This window comes from Nerophis ophidion, linkage group LG12, assembly GCF_033978795.1.
Source record: "Nerophis ophidion isolate RoL-2023_Sa linkage group LG12, RoL_Noph_v1.0, whole genome shotgun sequence".
Classification (NCBI taxonomy): Eukaryota; Metazoa; Chordata; class Actinopteri; order Syngnathiformes; family Syngnathidae; genus Nerophis; species Nerophis ophidion.
The window spans coordinates 61,151,604-61,173,797 of NC_084622.1; the positions used below are offsets into that span (position 1 = coordinate 61,151,604).

Genomic DNA, 22,194 nt, shown 5'->3' on the forward strand with positions numbered 1-22,194 from the left:
AATAATTCGAAGGTTTAAACACACCTCGATAATCATCTTCCAACTTTGTAAGACCGTTTAAGCAAAGTTCATCGTCTTTCACTTCGTCGTCATCGGCTGGTAAAAAAAAAAAGTATTACAACGTCGTACAAGTGCAATGCTTTTAACGTTTAAATGCTTAAATGGAGTTAAACCAATGTCTAATAACATGGTAAAGCAGAGGTAATGGTGTGTGTGTGTGTGTGTGTGTGTGTGCGTGTGTGTGTGTATGTGTGTGTGTGTGCGTGCGTGCGTGCGTGCGTGCGTGCGTGTCCTGTTGTTTCAGACGATCGTAAACATTTAAACTGTCAAATGGTTGCTATTCATACGACATTCTCAAGCTTCCATAAAAACTGAACCCTCCTTTGTACCCCAAACTGACCTGTTGATTCAAACGACCGTAAAGACCAGTTGCTACGTGACACTGTGTTCTGCGATAGTTTTTTCCATCTGTTTAAATATGTTTTCGTGAGGTATGGAAGTTGTTTCAGTGCGTACGAATGTGTGTGTGTGTGTGTGTGTGTGTGTGTGTGTGTGTGTGTGTGTGTGTGTGTGTGCGTGTGTGCGTGTGTGTGTGTGTGTGTGCGTGTGAAGTGTGTGTGCGTGTGTGTGCGTGTGTGTGCGTGTGTGTGCGTGTCCACCAAAAACTTCCCAATCCACGGTAGATAACGATGAAAATATCGAGAAAGGGCTTCCGTCTCTTCTTTCTTTTAGCTGAAATAAGCAGATATCACCCATTTCGTATCTGAATACAAATCCAAAAGATCCCTCCATCCCTAACCCTTCCAAATCCCATTTCTCACGCAAAGACTCGGTCGGCGGCATCTGAATACGATTTAGAAACACTCGACTTTTTTGCGGAGCGTCAATGTAAGTTTTATTATTTTTATAAATCGACACAGGCGTTTCACTAATCATGACCGAATCGAACAAAGTCTTTACGCTAACGTATAAAGCTCCAACTAATGACTAAGCCTTACACCTCCCTTTTGTACCCCTCCTCTGCGTGTGTGTGTGTGTGTGTGTGTGTGTGTGTGTGTGTGTGCGTGTGTGTGCGTGTCCACATCTCCACACGTAACATTCCCAGCCATCAATACATCGAAATCTGGAAGTTGTTTCAAACGATCGTAAATATTTAAACTATCAAATATATGGTCACATGCTGCTCAGATGACATTGCTTTCTTAAAAAAAACTGAACCCTCCTCTGTTCCCTGTCAGGTCTTAACTCCACCCTCTTCCTGGTTTAACCACTCCCACCGCAGGTCTTAACTCTGCCCTCTTTCTGTTTAAAACTCCACCCTCTTCCTGGTTTAACCACTCCCACCGCAGGTCTTAACTCCACCCTCTTCCGGGTAAGCCACACCCACTTGACCTTGATATTTGAACCTGACCTTTGAACCTGACCTTTAACCTTGACCTTTAACCTTGACCCCCTCATAAATCATTAACCTTTGAACTTGACCCCTCATAAATCATTGACCTTTGACCTTGAGGGTCATAAATCATTGATTTATGGGGGGTCATAAATCACTTTTGACTAAAGGTAGGGACTTAACTTCTCTCACAGAGCTCTTAAAGGCACAAAGCCAACTTTATTTAGACCGTGAAGCCTCAGGAATCATGAATTAATACACGTGATTAAATGAAGCTCCCTTGCAGCAAATCCATCATCCATCCATTCATCTTCTTCCGCTTATCCGAGGTCAAGTCCCGGGGGCAGCAGCCTAAGCAGGGGAGCCTAGACTTCCCTCTCCCGAACCACTTTGTCCAGCTCCTCCCGGGGGATCCCGAGGCGTTCCCAAGCCAGCCAGGAGACATCGTCTTCCCGACGTGTCCTGGGTCTTCTCCGTGGCCTCCTACCGGTCGGACGTGCCCTTAACGTGAGGCGTTCGGGTGGCATCCTGACCAGATGCCCGAACCACCTCATCTGGCTCCTCTCGATGTGAAGGAGCAGCGGCTTTACGTTGAGTTCCTCCCGGATGATAGAGCTTCTCACCCTATCTCTAAGGGAGAGACCCAAAGTCATTTGGGCCGCTTGTACCCGTGATCTTGTCCTTTCGGTCATAACCCAAAGCTCATGACCATAGGTGAGGATGGGAACGTAGATCGACTGGTAAATTGAGAGCTTTGCCTTCCGGCTAAGCTCTTTCTTCACCACAACGGATCGATACAGCGTCCGCATTACTGAAGACGCCGCACCGATCCGCCTGTCGATCTCACCATCCACTCTTCCCTCACTCGTGAACAAGACTCTGAGCTACTTGAACTCCTCCACTCGGGCCAGGGTCTCCTCTCCAACCCGGAGATGGCACTCCACACTTTCCCAGGCGAGAATCTGCATTGCAGCGAATCTTCATTGATATTATCCTGAAAGTTGACCTGATTCCATTGTTACAAGTCCGGTCCTTGATGACCCTATGATCTTAGTAATCTATCAATCAATCAATCAATGTTTATTTATATAGCCCCAAATCACAAATGTCTCAAAGGACTGCACAAATCATTACGACTACAACATCCTCGGAAGAACCCACAAAAGGGCAAGGAAAACTCACACCCAGTGGGCAGGGAGAATTCACATTCAGTGGGACGCCAGTGACAATGCTGACTATGAGAAACCTTGGAGAGGACCTCAGATGTGGGCAACCCCCCCCCCCTCTAGGGGACCGAAAGCAATGGATGTCGAGCGGGTCTAACATGATACTGTGAAAGTTCAATCCATAGTGGCTCCAAGACAGCAGTGAGAGTCCCGTCCACAGGAAACCATCTCAAGCGGATCAGCAGCGTAGAGATGTCCCCAACCGATACAGGCGAGCGGTCCATCCTGGGTCCCGACGAGCGGTCCATCCTGGGTCTCGACTCTGGACAGTCAGTACTTCATCCATGGTCATCGGACCGGACCCCCTCCACAAGGGAGGGGGGGACATAGGAGAAAGAAAAATCTATACCCATTGCTCTATGAACAAGGAGCCATGTGGTCTTGAAGAAGGGTCTTCCTTTGTGCTAATGCAACCATTTATCCACCTTGTAGTTAATCAATAACCTGCTGGGCTGACCCAGAAAATGTCTGCTCCACAATGTGAACGAACGAGAACGTTCAACCCTCGAAGCGGTGACTTTTTTGGCTAAGTGTCTGTAGAACACAACGGGACATTTCCTGGCAGATGCCAACAATGCTGACGGGAGAAGGGGAGGCAGCTGGGAGTTGGGCTCATATGGACGCACAAAAGTGTTCTAATCTTGTCTTTCTGCCTCACAGGAGCAAACATATCCTTTGTTTGCTGACACGGACAATAAACACACTCAGTTATTTGCTCAAATTAAACTCCAGGTTCAATCTTGCCCTGTGAATGATTTTCAATGTAGACTCTATTGTTGTTTTTCCTACAGTATTCCTCTGAAAGGTCTTGGGGGCGACATTTACAGAAAACACAGGTCACCGGACTTCTTCCTGTTGTCTTCTTTATGGTGCCATCGATTTGTACTGGGAAGTCATGACTCTCGCGTTCCTAGTCGGAAAGTGGGAGCACTCTGACCACGCCCGAGTTTGTTTCAAAGTCGATGGCTCTGTCACCTCACACGTCACATACTGTCACCTCACACGTCACACACTGTCACCTCACACGTCACATACTGTCACCTCACACGTCACATACTGTCACCTCACACGTCACATACTGTCACCTCACACGTCACACACTGTCACCTCACACGTCACATACTGTCACCTCACACGTCACATACTGTCACCTCACACGTCACATACTGTCACCTCACACGTCACATACTGTCACCTCACACGTCACATACTGTCACCTCACACGTCACATACTGTCACCTCACACGTCACATACTGTCACCTCACACGTCACATACTGTCACCTCACACGTCACATACTGTCACCTCGCACGCCACACACTGTCACCTCGCACGTCACACACTGTCACCTCGCACGTCACACACTGTCACCTCGCACGTCACATACTGTCACCTCACACGTCACATACTGTCACCTCACACGTCACATACTGTCACCTCACACGTCACATACTGTCACCTCACACGTCACATACTGTCACCTCACACGTCACATACTGTCACCTCACACGCCACACACTGTCACCTCACACGTCACATACTGTCACCTCGCACGTCACATACTGTCACCTCACACCTCACACGTCACATACTGTCACCTCGCACGTCACATACTGTCACCTCGCACGTCACATACTGTCACCTCGCACGTCACACACTGTCACCTCGCACGTCACACACTGTCACCTCGCACGTCACACACTGTCACCTCGCACGTCACACACTGTCACCTCGCACGTCACACACTGTCACCTCGCACGTCACACACTGTCACCTCGCACGTCACACACTGTCACCTCGCACGTCACACACTGTCACCTCGCACGTCACACACTGTCACCTCGCACGTCACACACTGTCACCTCGCACGTCACACACTGTCACCTCGCACGTCACACACTGTCACCTCGCACGTCACACACTGTCACCTCGCACGTCACACACTGTCACCTCGCACGTCACACACTGTCACCTCGCACGTCACACACTGTCACCTCGCACGTCACACACTGTCACCTCGCACCTCACACACTGTCACCTCGCACCTCACACACTGTCACCTCGCACCTCACACACTGTCACCTCGCACCTCACACACTGTCACCTCGCACGTCACACACTGTCACCTCGCACGTCACACACTGTCACCTCGCACGTCACACACTGTCACCTCGCACGTCACACACTGTCACCTCGCACGTCACACACTGTCACCTCGCACGTCACACACTGTCACCTCGCACGTCACACACTGTCACCTCGCACGTCACACACTGTCACCTCGCACGTCACACACTGTCACCTCGCACGTCACACACTGTCACCTCGCACGTCACACACTGTCACCTCGCACGTCACACACTGTCACCTCGCACGTCACACACTGTCACCTCGCACGTCACACACTGTCACCTCGCACGTCACACACTGTCACCTCGCACGTCACACACTGTCACCTCACACGTCACACACTGTCACCTCACACGTCACACACTGTCACCTCACACGTCACACACTGTCACCTCACACGTCACATACTGTCACCTCACACGTCACATACTGTCACCTCACACGTCACATACTGTCACCTCACACGTCACACACTGTCACCTCGCACCACCTCACACGTCACACACTGTCACCTCGCACGTCACACACTGTCACCTCGCACGTCACACACTGTCACCTCGCACGTCACACACTGTCACCTCGCAGGTCACACACTGTCACCTCGCACGTCACATACTGTCACCTCGCACGTCACATACTGTCACCTCGCACGTCACATACTGTCACCTCGCACGTCACATACTGTCACCTCGCACGTCACATACTGTCACCTCGCACGTCACATACTGTCACCTCGCACGTCACATACTGTCACCTCGCACGTCACATACTGTCACCTCGCACGTCACATACTGTCACCTCGCACGTCACATACTGTCACCTCGCACGTCACATACTGTCACCTCGCACGTCACATACTGTCACCTCGCACGTCACATACTGTCACCTCGCACGTCACACACTGTCACCTCGCACGTCACACACTGTCACCTCGCACGTCACACACTGTCACCTCACAAGTCACACACTGTCACCTCACACGTCACACACTGTCACCTCACACGTCACACACTGTCACCTCACACGTCACACACTGTCACCTCACACGTCACACACTGTCACCTCGCACGTCACACACTGTCACCTCGCACGTCACACACTGTCACCTCGCACGTCACACACTGTCACCTCGCACGTCACACACTGTCACCTCGCACGTCACACACTGTCACCTCGCACGTCACACACTGTCACCTCGCACGTCACACACTGTCACCTCGCACGTCACACACTGTCACCTCGCACGTCACACACTGTCACCTCGCACCTCACACACTGTCACCTCGCACCTCACACACTGTCACCTCGCACGTCACACACTGTCACCTCGCACGTCACACACTGTCACCTCGCACGTCACACACTGTCACCTCGCACGTCACACACTGTCACCTCGCACGTCACATACTGTCACCTCGCACGTCACATACTGTCACCTCGCACGTCACATACTGTCACCTCTCAAGTCACATACTGTCACCTCGCAGGTCACATACTGTCACCTCGCACGTCACATACTGTCACCTCGCACGTCACATACTGTCACCTCGCACGTCACATACTGTCACCTCGCACGTCACATACTGTCACCTCGCACGTCACATACTGTCACCTCGCACGTCACATACTGTCACCTCGCACGTCACATACTGTCACCTCGCACGTCACATACTGTCACCTCGCACGTCACATACTGTCACCTCGCACGTCACATACTGTCACCTCGCACGTCACATACTGTCACCTCGCACGTCACATACTGTCACCTCGCAGGTCACATACTGTCACCTCGCAGGTCACATACTGTCACCTCGCACGTCACATACTGTCACCTCGCACGTCACATACTGTCACCTCGCACGTCACATACTGTCACCTCGCACGTCACATACTGTCACCTCGCACGTCACATACTGTCACCTCGCACGTCACATACTGTCACCTCGCACGTCACATACTGTCACCTCGCACGTCACATACTGTCACCTCGCACGTCACATACTGTCACCTCGCACGTCACATACTGTCACCTCGCACGTCACATACTGTCACCTCGCACGTCACATACTGTCACCTCGCACGTCACATACTGTCACCTCACACGTCACATACTGTCACCTCACACGTCACATACTGTCACCTCACACGTCACATACGGTCACCTCACACGTCACATACGGTCACCTCACACATCACACACTGTCACCTCACACGTCACACACTGTCACCTCACACGTCACACACTGTCACCTCACACGTCACACACTGTCACCTCACACGTCACACACTGTCACCTCACACGTCACACACTGTCACCTCACACGTCACACACTGTCACCTCACACGTCACACACTGTCACCTCACACGTCACACACTGTCACCTCACACGTCACACACTGTCACCTCACACGTCACACACTGTCACCTCACACGTCACACACTGTCACCTCACACTGTCACCTCGCACGTCACACACTGTCACCTCGCACGTCACACACTGTCACCTCGCACGTCACACACTGTCACCTCGCACGTCACACACTGTCACCTCGCACGTCACACACTGTCACCTCGCACGTCACACACTGTCACCTCGCACGTCACACACTGTCAACTCGCACGTCACACACTGTCAACTCGCACGTCACACACTGTCACCTCGCACGTCACACACTGTCACCTCGCACGTCACACACTGTCACCTCGCACGTCACACACTGTCACCTCGCACGTCACACACTGTCACCTCGCACGTCACACACTGTCAACTCGCACGTCACACACTGTCACCTCGCACGTCACACACTGTCACCTCGCACGTCACACACTGTCACCTCGCACGTCACACACTGTCACCTCGCACGTCACACACTGTCACCTCGCACGTCACACACTGTCACCTCGCACGTCACACACTGTCACCTCGCACGTCACACACTGTCACCTCGCACGTCACACACTGTCACCTCGCACGTCACACACTGTCACCTCGCACGTCACACACTGTCACCTCGCACGTCACACACTGTCACCTCGCACGTCACACACTGTCACCTCGCACGTCACACACTGTCACCTCGCACGTCACACACTGTCACCTCGCACGTCACACACTGTCACCTCACACGTCACATACTGTCACCTCACACGTCACATACGGTCAACTCGCACGTCACACACTGTCACCTCGCACGTCACACACTGTCACCTCGCACGTCACACACTGTCACCTCGCACGTCACACACTGTCACCTCGCACGTCACACACTGTCACCTCGCACGTCACACACTGTCACCTCGCACGTCACACACTGTCACCTCGCACGTCACACACTGTCACCTCGCACGTCACACACTGTCACCTCGCACGTCACACACTGTCACCTCGCACGTCACACACTGTCACCTCGCACGTCACACACTGTCACCTCACACGTCACATACTGTCACCTCACACGTCACATACGGTCACCTCACACGTCACATACGGTCACCTCACACATCACACACTGTCACCTCGCACGTCACACACTGTCACCTCGCACGTCACACACTGTCACCTCGCACGTCACACACTGTCACCTCGCACGTCACACACTGTCACCTCGCACGTCACACACTGTCACCTCGCACGTCACACACTGTCAACTCGCACGTCACACACTGTCACCTCGCACGTCACACACTGTCACCTCGCACGTCACACACTGTCACCTCGCACGTCACACACTGTCACCTCGCACGTCACACACTGTCACCTCGCACGTCACACACTGTCACCTCGCACGTCACACACTGTCACCTCGCACGTCACACACTGTCACCTCGCACGTCACACACTGTCACCTCGCACGTCACACACTGTCACCTCGCACGTCACACACTGTCACCTCGCACGTCACACACTGTCACCTCGCACGTCACACACTGTCACCTCGCACGTCACACACTGTCACCTCGCACGTCACATACTGTCACCTCGCACGTCACATACTGTCACCTCATACGTCACATACTGTCACCTCATACGTCACATACTGTCACCTCATACGTCACATACTGTCACCTCACACGTCACATACTGTCACCTCACACGTCACATACTGTCACCTCACACGTCACATACTGTCACCTCACACGTCACATACTGTCACCTCACACGTCACATACTGTCACCTCACACGTCACATACTGTCACCTCACACCTCACATACTGTCACCTCATACGTCACATACTGTCACCTCACACGTCACATACTGTCACCTCACACGTCACATACTGTCACCTCACACGTCACATACTGTCACCTCACACGTCACATACTGTCACCTCAAACGTCACATACTGTCACCTCACACGTCATATACTGTCACCTCACACGTCACATACTGTCATCTTAGTGACATCATGCACAAAAGTGCACTTTATTTGTTTTAAACTATTGTAGTGGTGTCCTGTACAAAAAGTGCACTTTAATTTAGTGTTGTTTTGGATATGTCATCTTAGTGACATCATGCACAAAAGTGCACTTTATTTGTTTTAAACTATTGTAGTGGCGTTCTGTACAAAAAGTGCACTTTAATTTAGTGTTGTTTTGATATGTCATCTTAGTGACATCATGCACAAAAGTGCACTTTATTTGTTTTAAACTATTGTAGTGGCATTCTGTACAAAAAGTGCACTTTAATTTAGTGTTGTTTTGATATGTCATCTTAGTGACATCATGCACAAAAGTGCACTCATAGCTTGTTTTAAAACGTCTCTGACAATCTTGCACTTTTTGGGCGGTATAGCTCGGTTGGTAGAGTGGCCATGCCAGCAACTTGAGGGTTGCAGGTTCGATTCCCGCTTGTGCCATCCTAGTTACTGCCGTTGTGTCCTTGGGCAAGACACTTTACCCACCTGCTCCCAGTGCCACCCACACTGGTTTAAATGTAACTTAGATATTGGGTGTCACTATGTAAAGCGCTTTGAGTCACTTGAGAAAAGCGCTATATAAATATCATTCACTTCACTTCACTTTCTGTTTGGAAATGACATGAATGTTTGTGCCACTGCTTAATAACTGTTTAATAAATACACTTTTAGTTGTGATTTCCCTCTCTGCATGAAAGTTTAAAAGTAGCATATATGAATGCAGTATGAAGAAGAATGTTTGAATGTAGACACATAGAATCATCATACTGCTGTCATTATATGCATCAAGTGTTCATTCAAGGCAAAATATGGAGATGTATATGCTGTATTGTCACATGGCCTAAAAATATTGAAATATTAAAAAAGGTTGTTCAACCCAGCCCTAGGTATATATATGTATATATAAATAACAAATATTTGAATTTCAGTATATTACAGCTATATATATATATATATATATATATATATATATATACATACACGCATCCCCTGCGACCCCCCCCCCCCCCATCTCCGGAGGTCTCCAGGTTGGCAAGTATGCCATAATGACCAACATTAAAATACAGCAGCCTAGTAGGCATAAGTTTTCATTAAAAACAAGGCAGATGTTTTATTTAAGAAGTATATTTAATATTTTTGGCCAGTGTAACATTACACACAGTTTGAACGGTGTGTTGGAATATTGGAAATAAAACACTTAATTGAGTCACCAGTGGTAGCCGTAACACAGTTTGAGAATCACTGATTTATAACCTGAAAATAAAGTTTTGTGGTGGACATTTGGTTTTCTTTATCCGTCCAAAAAGAGGAATCTACCTACAATTGGCAGGGAACACACATTTTTCTTACTGTTCTTCACTCCATGGCATGTGTGTGTAAACTATAGCATAGAGTATGTGGAGTTCCTGCTCTCTAACACAACACAAATAACGAGGCCATTGTTTTCAGCTTGGCTCGGTCGCAGTGACGTGTAAAATCTGGCTATGAATGTTGGCGTCCTGAGTGTTGATGTGCACATCGCCCACGCAACCGTTTTCATACCTGAGACACACAGAAAGGCGGCGTTAGAAGACGCGACCATCTGGAAGGGAATGATGCTCCTGCCAGGTGGAACTTACACGAAAAGGAAACGGGTGCACACGTGGTCAGGTGTCGGGCACACCCAGATGTTGCCGTGTTTCTTAAGGTCCTTTGTTGTTATTACTGTTGACCAAAGCAACACATTTTAGGAGGAAGGACGCACTAAACCCCGTGAGGCTTTTCTTGCTCATGCTAACCTTCGCAAAGTGCAACACAGTTGAGGTTCCTGCTTTGCAGAAACCTGCCAGGGGGATCCTACAACAATCACAAAATATCAAGTCAAAAGAATATTTGAAATGAACATTTTTATAGTAAAAAAATATATATATATACCTTTTGGACTTTGTTTATTCGATTATATTTTCCCATGAGTTCTTCTTTGGTTGGTACCTGGTGTTGTCCCTTACCCATGTCTGATGAAACATCACAAGTTCAGCTAAAAAGGCATAGCTCGGTTGGTAGAGTGGCCGTGCCAGCAACTTGAGGGTTGTAGGTTCGATTCCCGCTTGTGCCATCCTAGTTACTGCGGTTGTGTCCTTGGGCAAGACACTTTACCCACCTACTCCCAGTGCCACCCACACTGGTTTAAATGTAACTTAGATATTGGGTTTCACTATGTAAAGCGCTTTGAGTCACTTGAGAAAAGCGCTATATAAATATAATTCACTTCACAATTCACTTCACGTACAGGTCATCAGACTTGCCAACCTGGAGACCTTCAAAGTTGGGAGATTGGGGAGGTTTAAGGGGGAGGAGTATATATATATTAGGGCTGCGAATCTTTGGGTGTCCCACGATTCGATTCAATATCGATTCTTGGGGTCACGATTCGATAATATAGCGATTTTTTTCGATTCGATTCTCGATTCAAAAAACATTTTTTTCCCGATTGAAAAGGATTGTGTATTCATTCAATACATAGATTTCAGCAGGATCTACCCCAGTCTGCTCACATGCTAGCAGAGTAGTAGATTTTTGTAAAAAGCTTTTATAATTGTAAAGGACAATGTTTTATCAACTGATTGCAATAATGTACATTTGTTTGAACTATTAAACGAACCAAAAATAAGACTTATTTTATCTTTGTGAAAACATTGGACACGGTGTGTTGTCAAGCTTATGAGATGCCATGCAAGTGTAAGCCACTTTTTTATTATTTTTATAAATGTCTAATGATAATGTCAATGAGGGATTTTAATCACTGCTATGCTGAAATGATAACTAATATTGATACTGTTGTTGATAATATTCACTACTTTTGGTTTGTTCTGTGTGGTGTTTGTGTCTCCTCTCAATTGTTCTGTTTATTGCAGTTCTGAGTGTTGCTGGCTCAGGTTCACTTTTGGAATTGGATTGCATTGTTATGGTATTGCTGTGTAGTTGGATTAAAAAAAAACCTAAAAAAATAAAAAACAATAAAAAATCGATTTAAAAAAGAAAACAAAAAGACAATCGATTCTGAATCGCACAACGTATTCGATTCGATTCGTATTCAAATCGATTTCCCCCCACACCCCTAATTTTTATAGCCAGATTTTACTGAAATGCAAGTATTTATTTTATTAATATGTATATATATATATATATATATATATATATATATATATATATATATATATATATATATATATATATATATATAATTATATGTATGTGTTGGAAAAAATCACAAGACTACTTCATCTCTACAGAACTGTTTCATGACCCTCATGTAACAGTTCTGTAGAGATGAAGTAGTCTTGTGATTTTTCCCACACATACATATTGCATTCTACCACGGTATCGAGCACTATTCTCTGGATAATCTAATTAAGACATATCCATCCATCCATTTTCTACCGCTTATTCCCTTTTGGGGTCGCGGGGGGCGCTGGCGCCTATCTCAGCTACAATCGGGCGGAAGGCGGGGTACACCCTGGACAAGTCGCCACCTCATCGCAGGGCCAACACAGATAGACAGACAACATTCACACTCACATTCACACACTAGGGCCAAGTTAGTGTTGCCAATCAACCTATCCCCAGGTGCATGTCTTTGGAAGTGGGAGGAAGCCGGAGTACCCGGAGGGAACCCACGCATTCACGGGGAGAACATGCAAACTCCACACAGGAAGATCCCGAGCCTGGATTTGAACCCAGGACTGCAGGAACTTCGTATTGTGAGGCAGACGCACTAACCCCTCTGCCACCGTGAAGCCTAATTAAGACATATATATATATATATATATATATATATATATATATATATATATATATATATATCCATCCATCCATCCATCCATCATCTTCCGCTTATCCGAGGTCGGGTCGCGGGGGCAGCAGCCTAAGCAGGGAAGCCCAGACTTCCCTATCTCCAGCCACTTCGTCTAGCTCTTCCCGGGGGATCCCGAGGCGTTCCCAGGCCAGCCGGGAGACATAGTCTTTCCAACGTGTCCTGGGTAATCCCCGTGGCCTCCTACCAGCTGGACGTGCCCTAAACACATCCCTAGGGAGGCGTTCGGGTGGCATCCTGACCAGATGCCCGAACCACCTCATCTGGCTCCTCTCGATGTGGAGGAGCAGCGGCTTTACGTTGAGCTCCTCCCGGATGGCAGAGCTTCTCACCCTATCTCTAAGGGAGAGCCCCGCCACCCGGCGGAGGAAACTCATTTCGGCCGCTTGTACCCGTGATCTTATCCTTTCGGTCATGACCCAAAGCTCATGACCATAGGTGAGGATGGGAACGTAGATCGACCGGTAAATTGAGAGCTTTGCCTTCCGGCTCAGCTCCTTCTTCACCACAACGGATCGATACAACGTCCGCATTACTGAAGACGCCGCACCGATCCGCCTGTCGATCTCACGATCCACTCTTCCCCCACTCGTGAACAAGACTCCTAGGTACTTGAACTCCTCCACTTGGGGCAGGGTCTCCTCCCCAACCCGGAGATGGCACTCCACCCTTTTCCGGGCGAGAACCATGGACTCGGACTTGGAGGTGCTGATTCTCATTCCGGTCGCTTCACACTCGGCTGCGAACCGATCCAGTGAGAGCTGAAGATCCCGGCCAGATGAAGCCATCAGGACTACATCATCTGCAAAAAGCAGAGACCTAATCCCGTGGCCACCAAACCGGAACCCCTCAACGCCTTGACTGTGCCTAGAAATTCTGTCCATAAAAGTTATGAACAGAATCGGTGACAAAGGACAGCCTTGGCGGAGTCCAACCTTCACTGGAAACGTGTCCGACTTACTGCCAGCAATGCGGACCAAGCTCTGACACTGATCATACAGGGAGCGGACTGCCACAATAAGACATTCCGATACCCCATACTCTCTGAGCACTCCCCACAGGACTTCCCGAGGGACACGGTCGAATGCCTTCTCCAAGTCCACAAAGCACATGTAGACTGGTTGGGCAAACTCCCATGCACCCTCAAGAACCCTGCCGAGAGTATAGAGCTGGTCCACAGTTCCACGACCAGGACGAAAACCACACTGTTCCTCCTGAATCTGAGGTTCGACTATCCGGCGAAGCCTCCTCTCCAGTACACCTGAATAAACCTTACCGGGAAGGCTGAGGAGTGTGATCCCACGATAGTTGGAACACACCCTCCGGTCCCCCTTCTTAAAGAGAGGGACCACCACCCCGGTCTGCCAATCCAGAGGTACCGCCCCCGATGTCCACGCGATGCTGCAGAGTCTTGTCAACCAAGACAGCCCCACAGCATCCAGAGCCTTAAGGAACTCCGGGCGGATCTCATCCACCCCCGGGGCCTTGCCGCCGAGGAGCTTTTTAACTACCTCAGCGACCTCAGCCCCAGAAATAGGAGAGTCCACTACAGATTTCCCAGGCACCGCTTCCTCAAAGAAAGACGTGTTGGTGGGATTGAGGAGGTCTTCGAAGTATTCCCGCCACCGATCCACAACATCCGCAGTCGAAGTCAGCAGAACACCATCCGCACCATACACGGTGTTGATAGTGCACTGCTTCCCCTTCCTGAGGCGCCGTATGGTGGTCCAGAATCGCTTCGAAGCCGTCCGGAAGTCGTTTTCCATGGCTTCCCCGAACTCTTCCCATGTCCGAGTTTTTGCCTCCGCGACCGCTAAAGCTGCACACCGCTTGGCCCGTCGGTACCCGTCCACTGCCTCCGGAGTCCTATGAGCCAAAAGAACCCGATAGGACTCCTTCTTCAGCTTGACGGCATCCCTCACTGCTGGTGTCCACCAACGGGTTCTGGGATTACCGCCACGACAGGCACCAACAACCTTGCGGCCACAGCTCCAATCAGCCGCCTCGACAATAGAGGTTCGGAACATGGTCCACTCGGACTCAATGTCCCGCACCTCCCTCGTGACATGTTCAAAGTTCTCCCGGAGGTGTGAATTGAAACTCTCTCTGACAGGAGACTCTGCCAGACGTTCCCAGCAGACCCTCACAATGCGCTTGGGCCTGCCAGGTCTGTCCGGCATCCTCCCCCACCATCGCAGCCAACTCACCACCAGGTGGTGATCGGTAGAAAGCTCCGCCCCTCTCTTCACCCGAGTGTCCAAAACATAAGGCCGCAAATCCGATGACACAACTACAAAGTCGATCATGGAGCTGCGGCCTAGGGTGTCCTGGTGCCAAGTGCACATATGGACACCCTTATGTTTGAACATGGTGTTCGTTATCGACAAACTGTGACGAGCACAAAAGTCCAATAACAAAACACCACTCGGGTTTAGATCCGGGCGACCATTCTTCCCAATCACGCCTCTCCAGGTTTCACTGTCGTTGCCAACATGAGCGTTGAAGTCTCCCAGTAGGACAAGGGAATCACCCGGAGGAGCACTTTCCAGTACTCCCTCGAGTGTACCCAAAAAGGGTGGGTATTCTGAACTGCTGTTTGGTGCGTAAGCACAAACAACAGTCAGGACCCGTCCCCCCACCCGAAGGCGAAGGGAAGCTACCCTCTCGTCCACTGGGTTGAACTCAAACGTACAGGCTTTGAGCCGGGGGGCAACCAGAATTGCCATATATATATATATATATATATATATATATATATATATATATATATATATATATATATATATATAATTTATTTATTTTATTTATACGTATAAATATATATAAATTAAATTAATTTAGTTAATTTCAAGTATATATGTACTGTATGTAGGCCCTGCGATGAGGTGGCGACTTGTCCAGGGTGTACCTTGCCTTCCGCCTGAATGCAACTGAGATAGGCTCCAGCGACCTCCTGTGACCCCAAACGGGACAAGCGATAGAAAATGGATGGATGGATATGCATATAAAAGAAATACTTGAATTTCAGTGTTCATGTATTTACACACACATAACACTCCTCTACTTGTGTTGTATATAAAGTGCAATACTTTGCAGGCAGTAGCACAGCCTCTGAAGGAGCATAGGTATGGGCAGCATCTGTCAAATTTAACTTGCAGGAAAGGAGTGAGTTTAGGTTTGAATTGTCCATCCTCGTTCTATTCTCTGTCAGTGTCTTTTTTTGGACATTACTACTTGCCGTAGTTTTGAAGCAATGCATGATTGGAATCCGGATGTTGTGTGTCAGTGTATTAACGTGCTGGCTGGAATAAAGACAGGCTGAGAAATAGCTCCGTGCCTGCCGACATTATGGGTTATAGATACAGCTATGGATAATGGAGACATATATAATAGTCTCCTTCTTCTTGTGTAGTCTCCAAAAGCTGGAGATGTTATAACGTGACTGGCTGTTTATAAGGAGGAAAAGTGGAGGTGACCACAGGCTGTCCTCACTCAGGTCGGCTGCAACTCAGGAGAAATTCAAGAGAATGGTCGTCCTGGGAGATTTTTGGGAGAGGCACTGAAATTGGGGAGTCTCCTGGGAAATTTGGGAGGGTTGGCAAGTCTGCACGTCATAGGCATGAATATCTTATTCATTAATGATTGTTTTTACTGCCTTCTTCACAAGGTGGAATGATAACACAACATACCTCTTCTTTAAACATGAATATGTCTTGTTCTTCATGGCAACACGTGTGAAACTATGTCTACTCTTCTTCTCTTTCTCTCAGGCTTGTCGCAGCTTGTAACGCCCTACAATATTGCAGCTTGTAACGGCCTACAATATTGCAGCTTGTAACGCCCTACAATATTGCAGCTTGTAACGCCCTACAATATTGCAGCTTGTAACGCCCTACAATATTGCAGCTTGTAACGCCCTGCAATATTGCAGCTTGTAACGCCCTGCAATATTGCAGCTTGTAACGCCCTACAATATTGCAGCTTGTAACGGCCTACAATATTGCAGCTTGTAACGCCCTACAATATTGCAGCTTGTAACGCCCTACAATATTGCAGCTTGTAACGCCCTACAATATTGCAGCTTGTAACGCCCTACAATATTGCAGCTTGTAACGCCCTGCAATATTGCAGCTTGTAACGCCCTGCAATATTGCAGCTTGTAACGCCCTGCAATATTGCAGCTTGCAACGGCCTACAATATTGCAGCTTGTAACGGCCTACAATATTGCAGCTTGCAACGCCCTACAATATTGCAGCTTGTAACGCCCTACAATATTGCAGCTTGTAACGCCCTACAATATTGCAGCTTGTAACGCCCTACAATATTGCAGCTTGTAACGGCCTACAATATTGAAGCTTGTAACGGCCTACAATATTGCAGCTTGTAACGCCCTACAATATTGCAGCTTGTAACGCCCTACAATATTGCAGCTTGTAACGCCCTACAATATTGCAGCTTGTAACTCCCTACAATATTGCAGCTTGTAACGCCCTACAATATTGCAGCTTGTAACGGCCTACAATATTGCAGCTTGTAACGCCCTACAATATTGCAGCTTGTAACGCCCTACAATATTGCAGCTTGTAACGGCCTACAATATTGCAGCTTGTAACGCCCTACAATATTGCAGCTTGTAACGCCCTACAATATTGCAGCTTGTAACGCCCTACAATATTGCAGCTTGTAACGGCCTACAATATTGCAGCTTGTAACGCCCTACACTATTGCAGCTTGTAACGGCCTACAGTATTGCAGCTTGTAACGCCCTACAGTATTGCAGCTTGTAACGCCCTACAATATTGCAGCTTGTAACGCCCTACAATATTGCAGCTTGTAACGGCCTACAATATTGCAGCTTGTAACGGCCTACAATATTGCAGCTTGTAACGCCCTACAATATTGCAGCTTGTAACGCCCAACAATATTGCAGCTTGTAACGCCCTACAATATTGCAGCTTGTAACGCCCTACAATATTGCAGCTTGTAACGGCCTACAATATTGCAGCTTGCAAGCCCTACAATATTGCAGCTTGCAACGCCCTACAATATTGCAGCTTGCAACGCCCTACAATATTGCAGCTTGTAACGCCCTACAATATTGCAGCTTGTAACGCCCTACAATATTGCAGCTTGTAACGCCCTACAATATTGCAGCTTGTAACGCCCTACAATATTGCAGCTTGTAACGCCCTGCAATATTGCAGCTTGTAACGCCCTACAATATTGCAGCTTGTAACGCCCTACAATATTGCAGCTTGTAACGCCCTACAATATTGCAGCTTGTAACGCCCTACAATATTTCAGCTTGTAACGGCCTACAATATTGCAGCTTGTAACGCCCTACAATATTGCAGCTTGTAACGCCCTACAATATTGCAGCTTGTAACGCCCTACAATATTGCAGCTTGTAACGCCCTACAATATTGCAGCTTGTAACGGCCTACAATATTGCAGCTTGTAACGCCCTACAATATTGCAGCTTGTAACGCCCTACAATATTGCAGCTTGTAACGGCCTACAATATTGCAGCTTGTAACGGCCTACAATATTGCAGCTTGTAACGCCCTACAATATTGCAGCTTGTAACGGCCTACAATATTGCAGCTTGTAACGCCCTACAATATTGCAGCTTGTAACGCCCTACAATATTGCAGCTTGTAACGCCCTACAATATTGCAGCTTGTAACGCCCTACAATATTGCAGCTTGTAACGCCCTACAATATTGCAGCTTGTAACGCCCTACAATATTGCAGCTTGTAACGCCCTACAATATTGCAGCTTGTAACGGCCTACAATATTGCAGCTTGTAACGGCCTACAATATTGCAGCTTGTAACGGCCTACAATATTGCAGCTTGTAACGGCCTACAATATTGCAGCTTGTAACGGCCTACAATATTGCAGCTTGTAACGGCCTACAATATTGCAGCTTGTAACGCCCTACAATATTGCAGCTTGTAACGCCCTACAATATTGCAGCTTGTAACGCCCTACAATAGTGCAGCTTGTAACGCCCTACAATAGTGCAGCTTGTAACGCCCTACAATAGTGCAGCTTGTAACGCCCTACAATATTGCAGCTTGTAACGCCCTACAATATTGCAGCTTGTAACGGCCTACAATATTGCAGCTTGTAACGCCCTACAATATTGCAGCTTGTAACGGCCTACAATATTGCAGCTTGTAACGGCCTACAATATTGCAGCTTGTAACGCCCTACAATATTGCAGCTTGTAACGCCCTACAATATTGCAGCTTGTAACGCCCTACAATATTGCAGCTTGTAACGCCCTACAATATTGCAGCTTGTAACGCCCTACAATATTGCAGCTTGTAACGCCCTACAATATTGCAGCTTGTAACGCCCTACAATATTGCAGCTTGTAACGCCCTACAATATTGCAGCTTGTAACGCCCTACAATAGTGCAGCTTGTAACGCCCTACAATATTGCAGCTTGTAACGCCCTACAATAGTGCAGCTTGTAACGCCCTACAATATTGCAGCTTGTAACGCCCTACAATATTGCAGCTTGTAACGGCCTACAGTATTGCAGCTTGTAACGCCCTACAGTATTGCAGCTTGTAACGCCCTACAGTATTGCAGCTTGTAACGGCCTACAATATTGCAGCTTGTAACGCCCTACAATATTGCAGCTTGTAACGGCCTACAATATTGCAGCTTGTAACGCCCTACAATATTGCAGCTTGTAACGCCCTACAATATTGCAGCTTGTAACGCCCTGCAATATTGCAGCTTGTAACGCCCTACAATATTGCAGCTTGTAACGCCCAACAATATTGCAGCTTGTAACGCCCTACAATATTGCAGCTTGTAACGCCCTACAATATTGCAGCTTGTAACGGCCTACAATATTGCAGCTTGCAAGCCCTACAATATTGCAGCTTGCAACGCCCTACAATATTGCAGCTTGCAACGCCCTACAATATTGCAGCTTGCAACGCCCTACAATATTGCAGCTTGTAACGCCCTACAATATTGCAGCTTGTAACGCCCTACAATATTGCAGCTTGTAACGCCCTACAATATTGCAGCTTGTAACGCCCTGCAATATTGCAGCTTGTAACGCCCTACAATATTGCAGCTTGTAACGCCCTACAATATTGCAGCTTGTAACGCCCTACAATATTTCAGCTTGTAACGGCCTACAATATTGCAGCTTGTAACGCCCTACAATATTGCAGCTTGTAACGCCCTACAATATTGCAGCTTGTAACGCCCTACAATATTGCAGCTTGTAACGCCCTACAATATTGCAGCTTGTAACGGCCTACAATATTGCAGCTTGTAACGCCCTACAATATTGCAGCTTGTAACGCCCTACAATATTGCAGCTTGTAACGGCCTACAATATTGCAGCTTGTAACGCCCTACAATATTGCAGCTTGTAACGCCCTACAATATTGCAGCTTGTAACGGCCTACAATATTGCAGCTTGTAACGGCCTACAATATTGCAGCTTGTAACGCCCTACAATATTGCAGCTTGTAACGCCCTACAATATTGCAGCTTGTAACGCCCTACAATATTGCAGCTTGTAACGCCCTACAATATTGCAGCTTGTAACGCCCTACAATATTGCAGCTTGTAACGCCCTACAATATTGCAGCTTGTAACGCCCTACAATATTGCAGCTTGTAACGGCCTACAATATTGCAGCTTGTAACGGCCTACAATATTGCAGCTTGTAACGGCCTACAATATTGCAGCTTGTAACGGCCTACAATATTGCAGCTTGTAACGGCCTACAATATTGCAGCTTGTAACGGCCTACAATATTGCAGCTTGTAACGCCCTACAATATTGCAGCTTGTAACGCCCTACAATATTGCAGCTTGTAACGCCCTACAATATTGCAGCTTGTAACACCCTACAATAGTGCAGCTTGTAACGCCCTACAATAGTGCAGCTTGTAACGCCCTACAATAGTGCAGCTTGTAACGCCCTACAATAGTGCAGCTTGTAACGCCCTACAATATTGCAGCTTGTAACGGCCTACAATATTGCAGCTTGTAACGCCCTACAATATTGCAGCTTGTAACGGCCTACAATATTGCAGCTTGTAACGGCCTACAATATTGCAGCTTGTAACGCCCTACAATATTGCAGCTTGTAACGCCCTACAATATTGCAGCTTGTAACGCCCTACAATATTGCAGCTTGTAACGCCCTACAATATTGCAGCTTGTAACGCCCTACAATATTGCAGCTTGTAACGCCCTACAATATTGCAGCTTGTAACGCCCTACAATATTGCAGCTTGTAACGCCCTACAATATTGCAGCTTGTAACGCCCTACAATAGTGCAGCTTGTAACGCCCTACAATATTGCAGCTTGTAACGCCCTACAATAGTGCAGCTTGTAACGCCCTACAATATTGCAGCTTGTAACGCCCTACAATATTGCAGCTTGTAACGGCCTACAGTATTGCAGCTTGTAACGCCCTACAGTATTGCAGCTTGTAACGCCCTACAGTATTGCAGCTTGTAACGGCCTACAATATTGCAGCTTGTAACGCCCTACAATATTGCAGCTTGTAACGGCCTACAATATTGCAGCTTGTAACGCCCTACAATATTGCAGCTTGTAACGCCCTACAATATTGCAGCTTGTAACGGCCTACAATATTGCAGCTTGTAACGGCCTACAATATTGCAGCTTGTAACGCCCTACAATAGTGCAGCTTGTAACGCCCTACAATAGTGCAGCTTGTAACGCCCTACAATAGTGCAGCTTGTAACGCCCTACAATATTGCAGCTTGTAACGGCCTACAATATTGCAGCTTGTAACGGCCTACAATATTGCAGCTTGTAACGCCCTACGATATTGCAGCTTGTAACGCCCTACGATATTGCAGCTTGTAACGCCCTACGATATTGCAGCTTGTAACGCCCTACGATATTGCAGCTTGTAACGGCCTACAATATTGCAGCCTGTAACGCCCTACAATATTGCAGCTTGTAACGGCCTACAATATTGCAGCCTGTAACGCCCTACAATATTGCAGCTTGTAACGCCCTACAATATTGCAGCTTGTAACGGCCTACAATATTGCAGCTTGTAACGGCCTACAATATTGCAGCTTGTAACGCCCTACAATATTGCAGCTTGTAACGGCCTACAATATTGCAGCTTGTAACGGCCTACAATAT

At 47.9% G+C, this 22,194-nt stretch overlaps 1 protein-coding gene across 1 annotated transcript in view; it reads right to left on the bottom strand.

Annotated features, from left to right (window-relative positions):
- Window positions 1–10,311: 10,311 nt before the first annotated feature.
- LOC133563655 (protein mono-ADP-ribosyltransferase PARP6-like) overlaps window positions 10,312–22,194 on the bottom strand; it is a 45,475-nt gene continuing 33,592 nt past the window's right edge. The window contains 4 exon segments of the mRNA XM_061917916.1: window positions 10,312–10,709; window positions 10,787–10,871; window positions 10,946–11,003; window positions 11,082–11,161. Of these exon segments, the coding sequence (XP_061773900.1) occupies window positions 10,613–10,709; window positions 10,787–10,871; window positions 10,946–11,003; window positions 11,082–11,161 (320 nt within the window). The 3' untranslated portion in view covers window positions 10,312–10,612.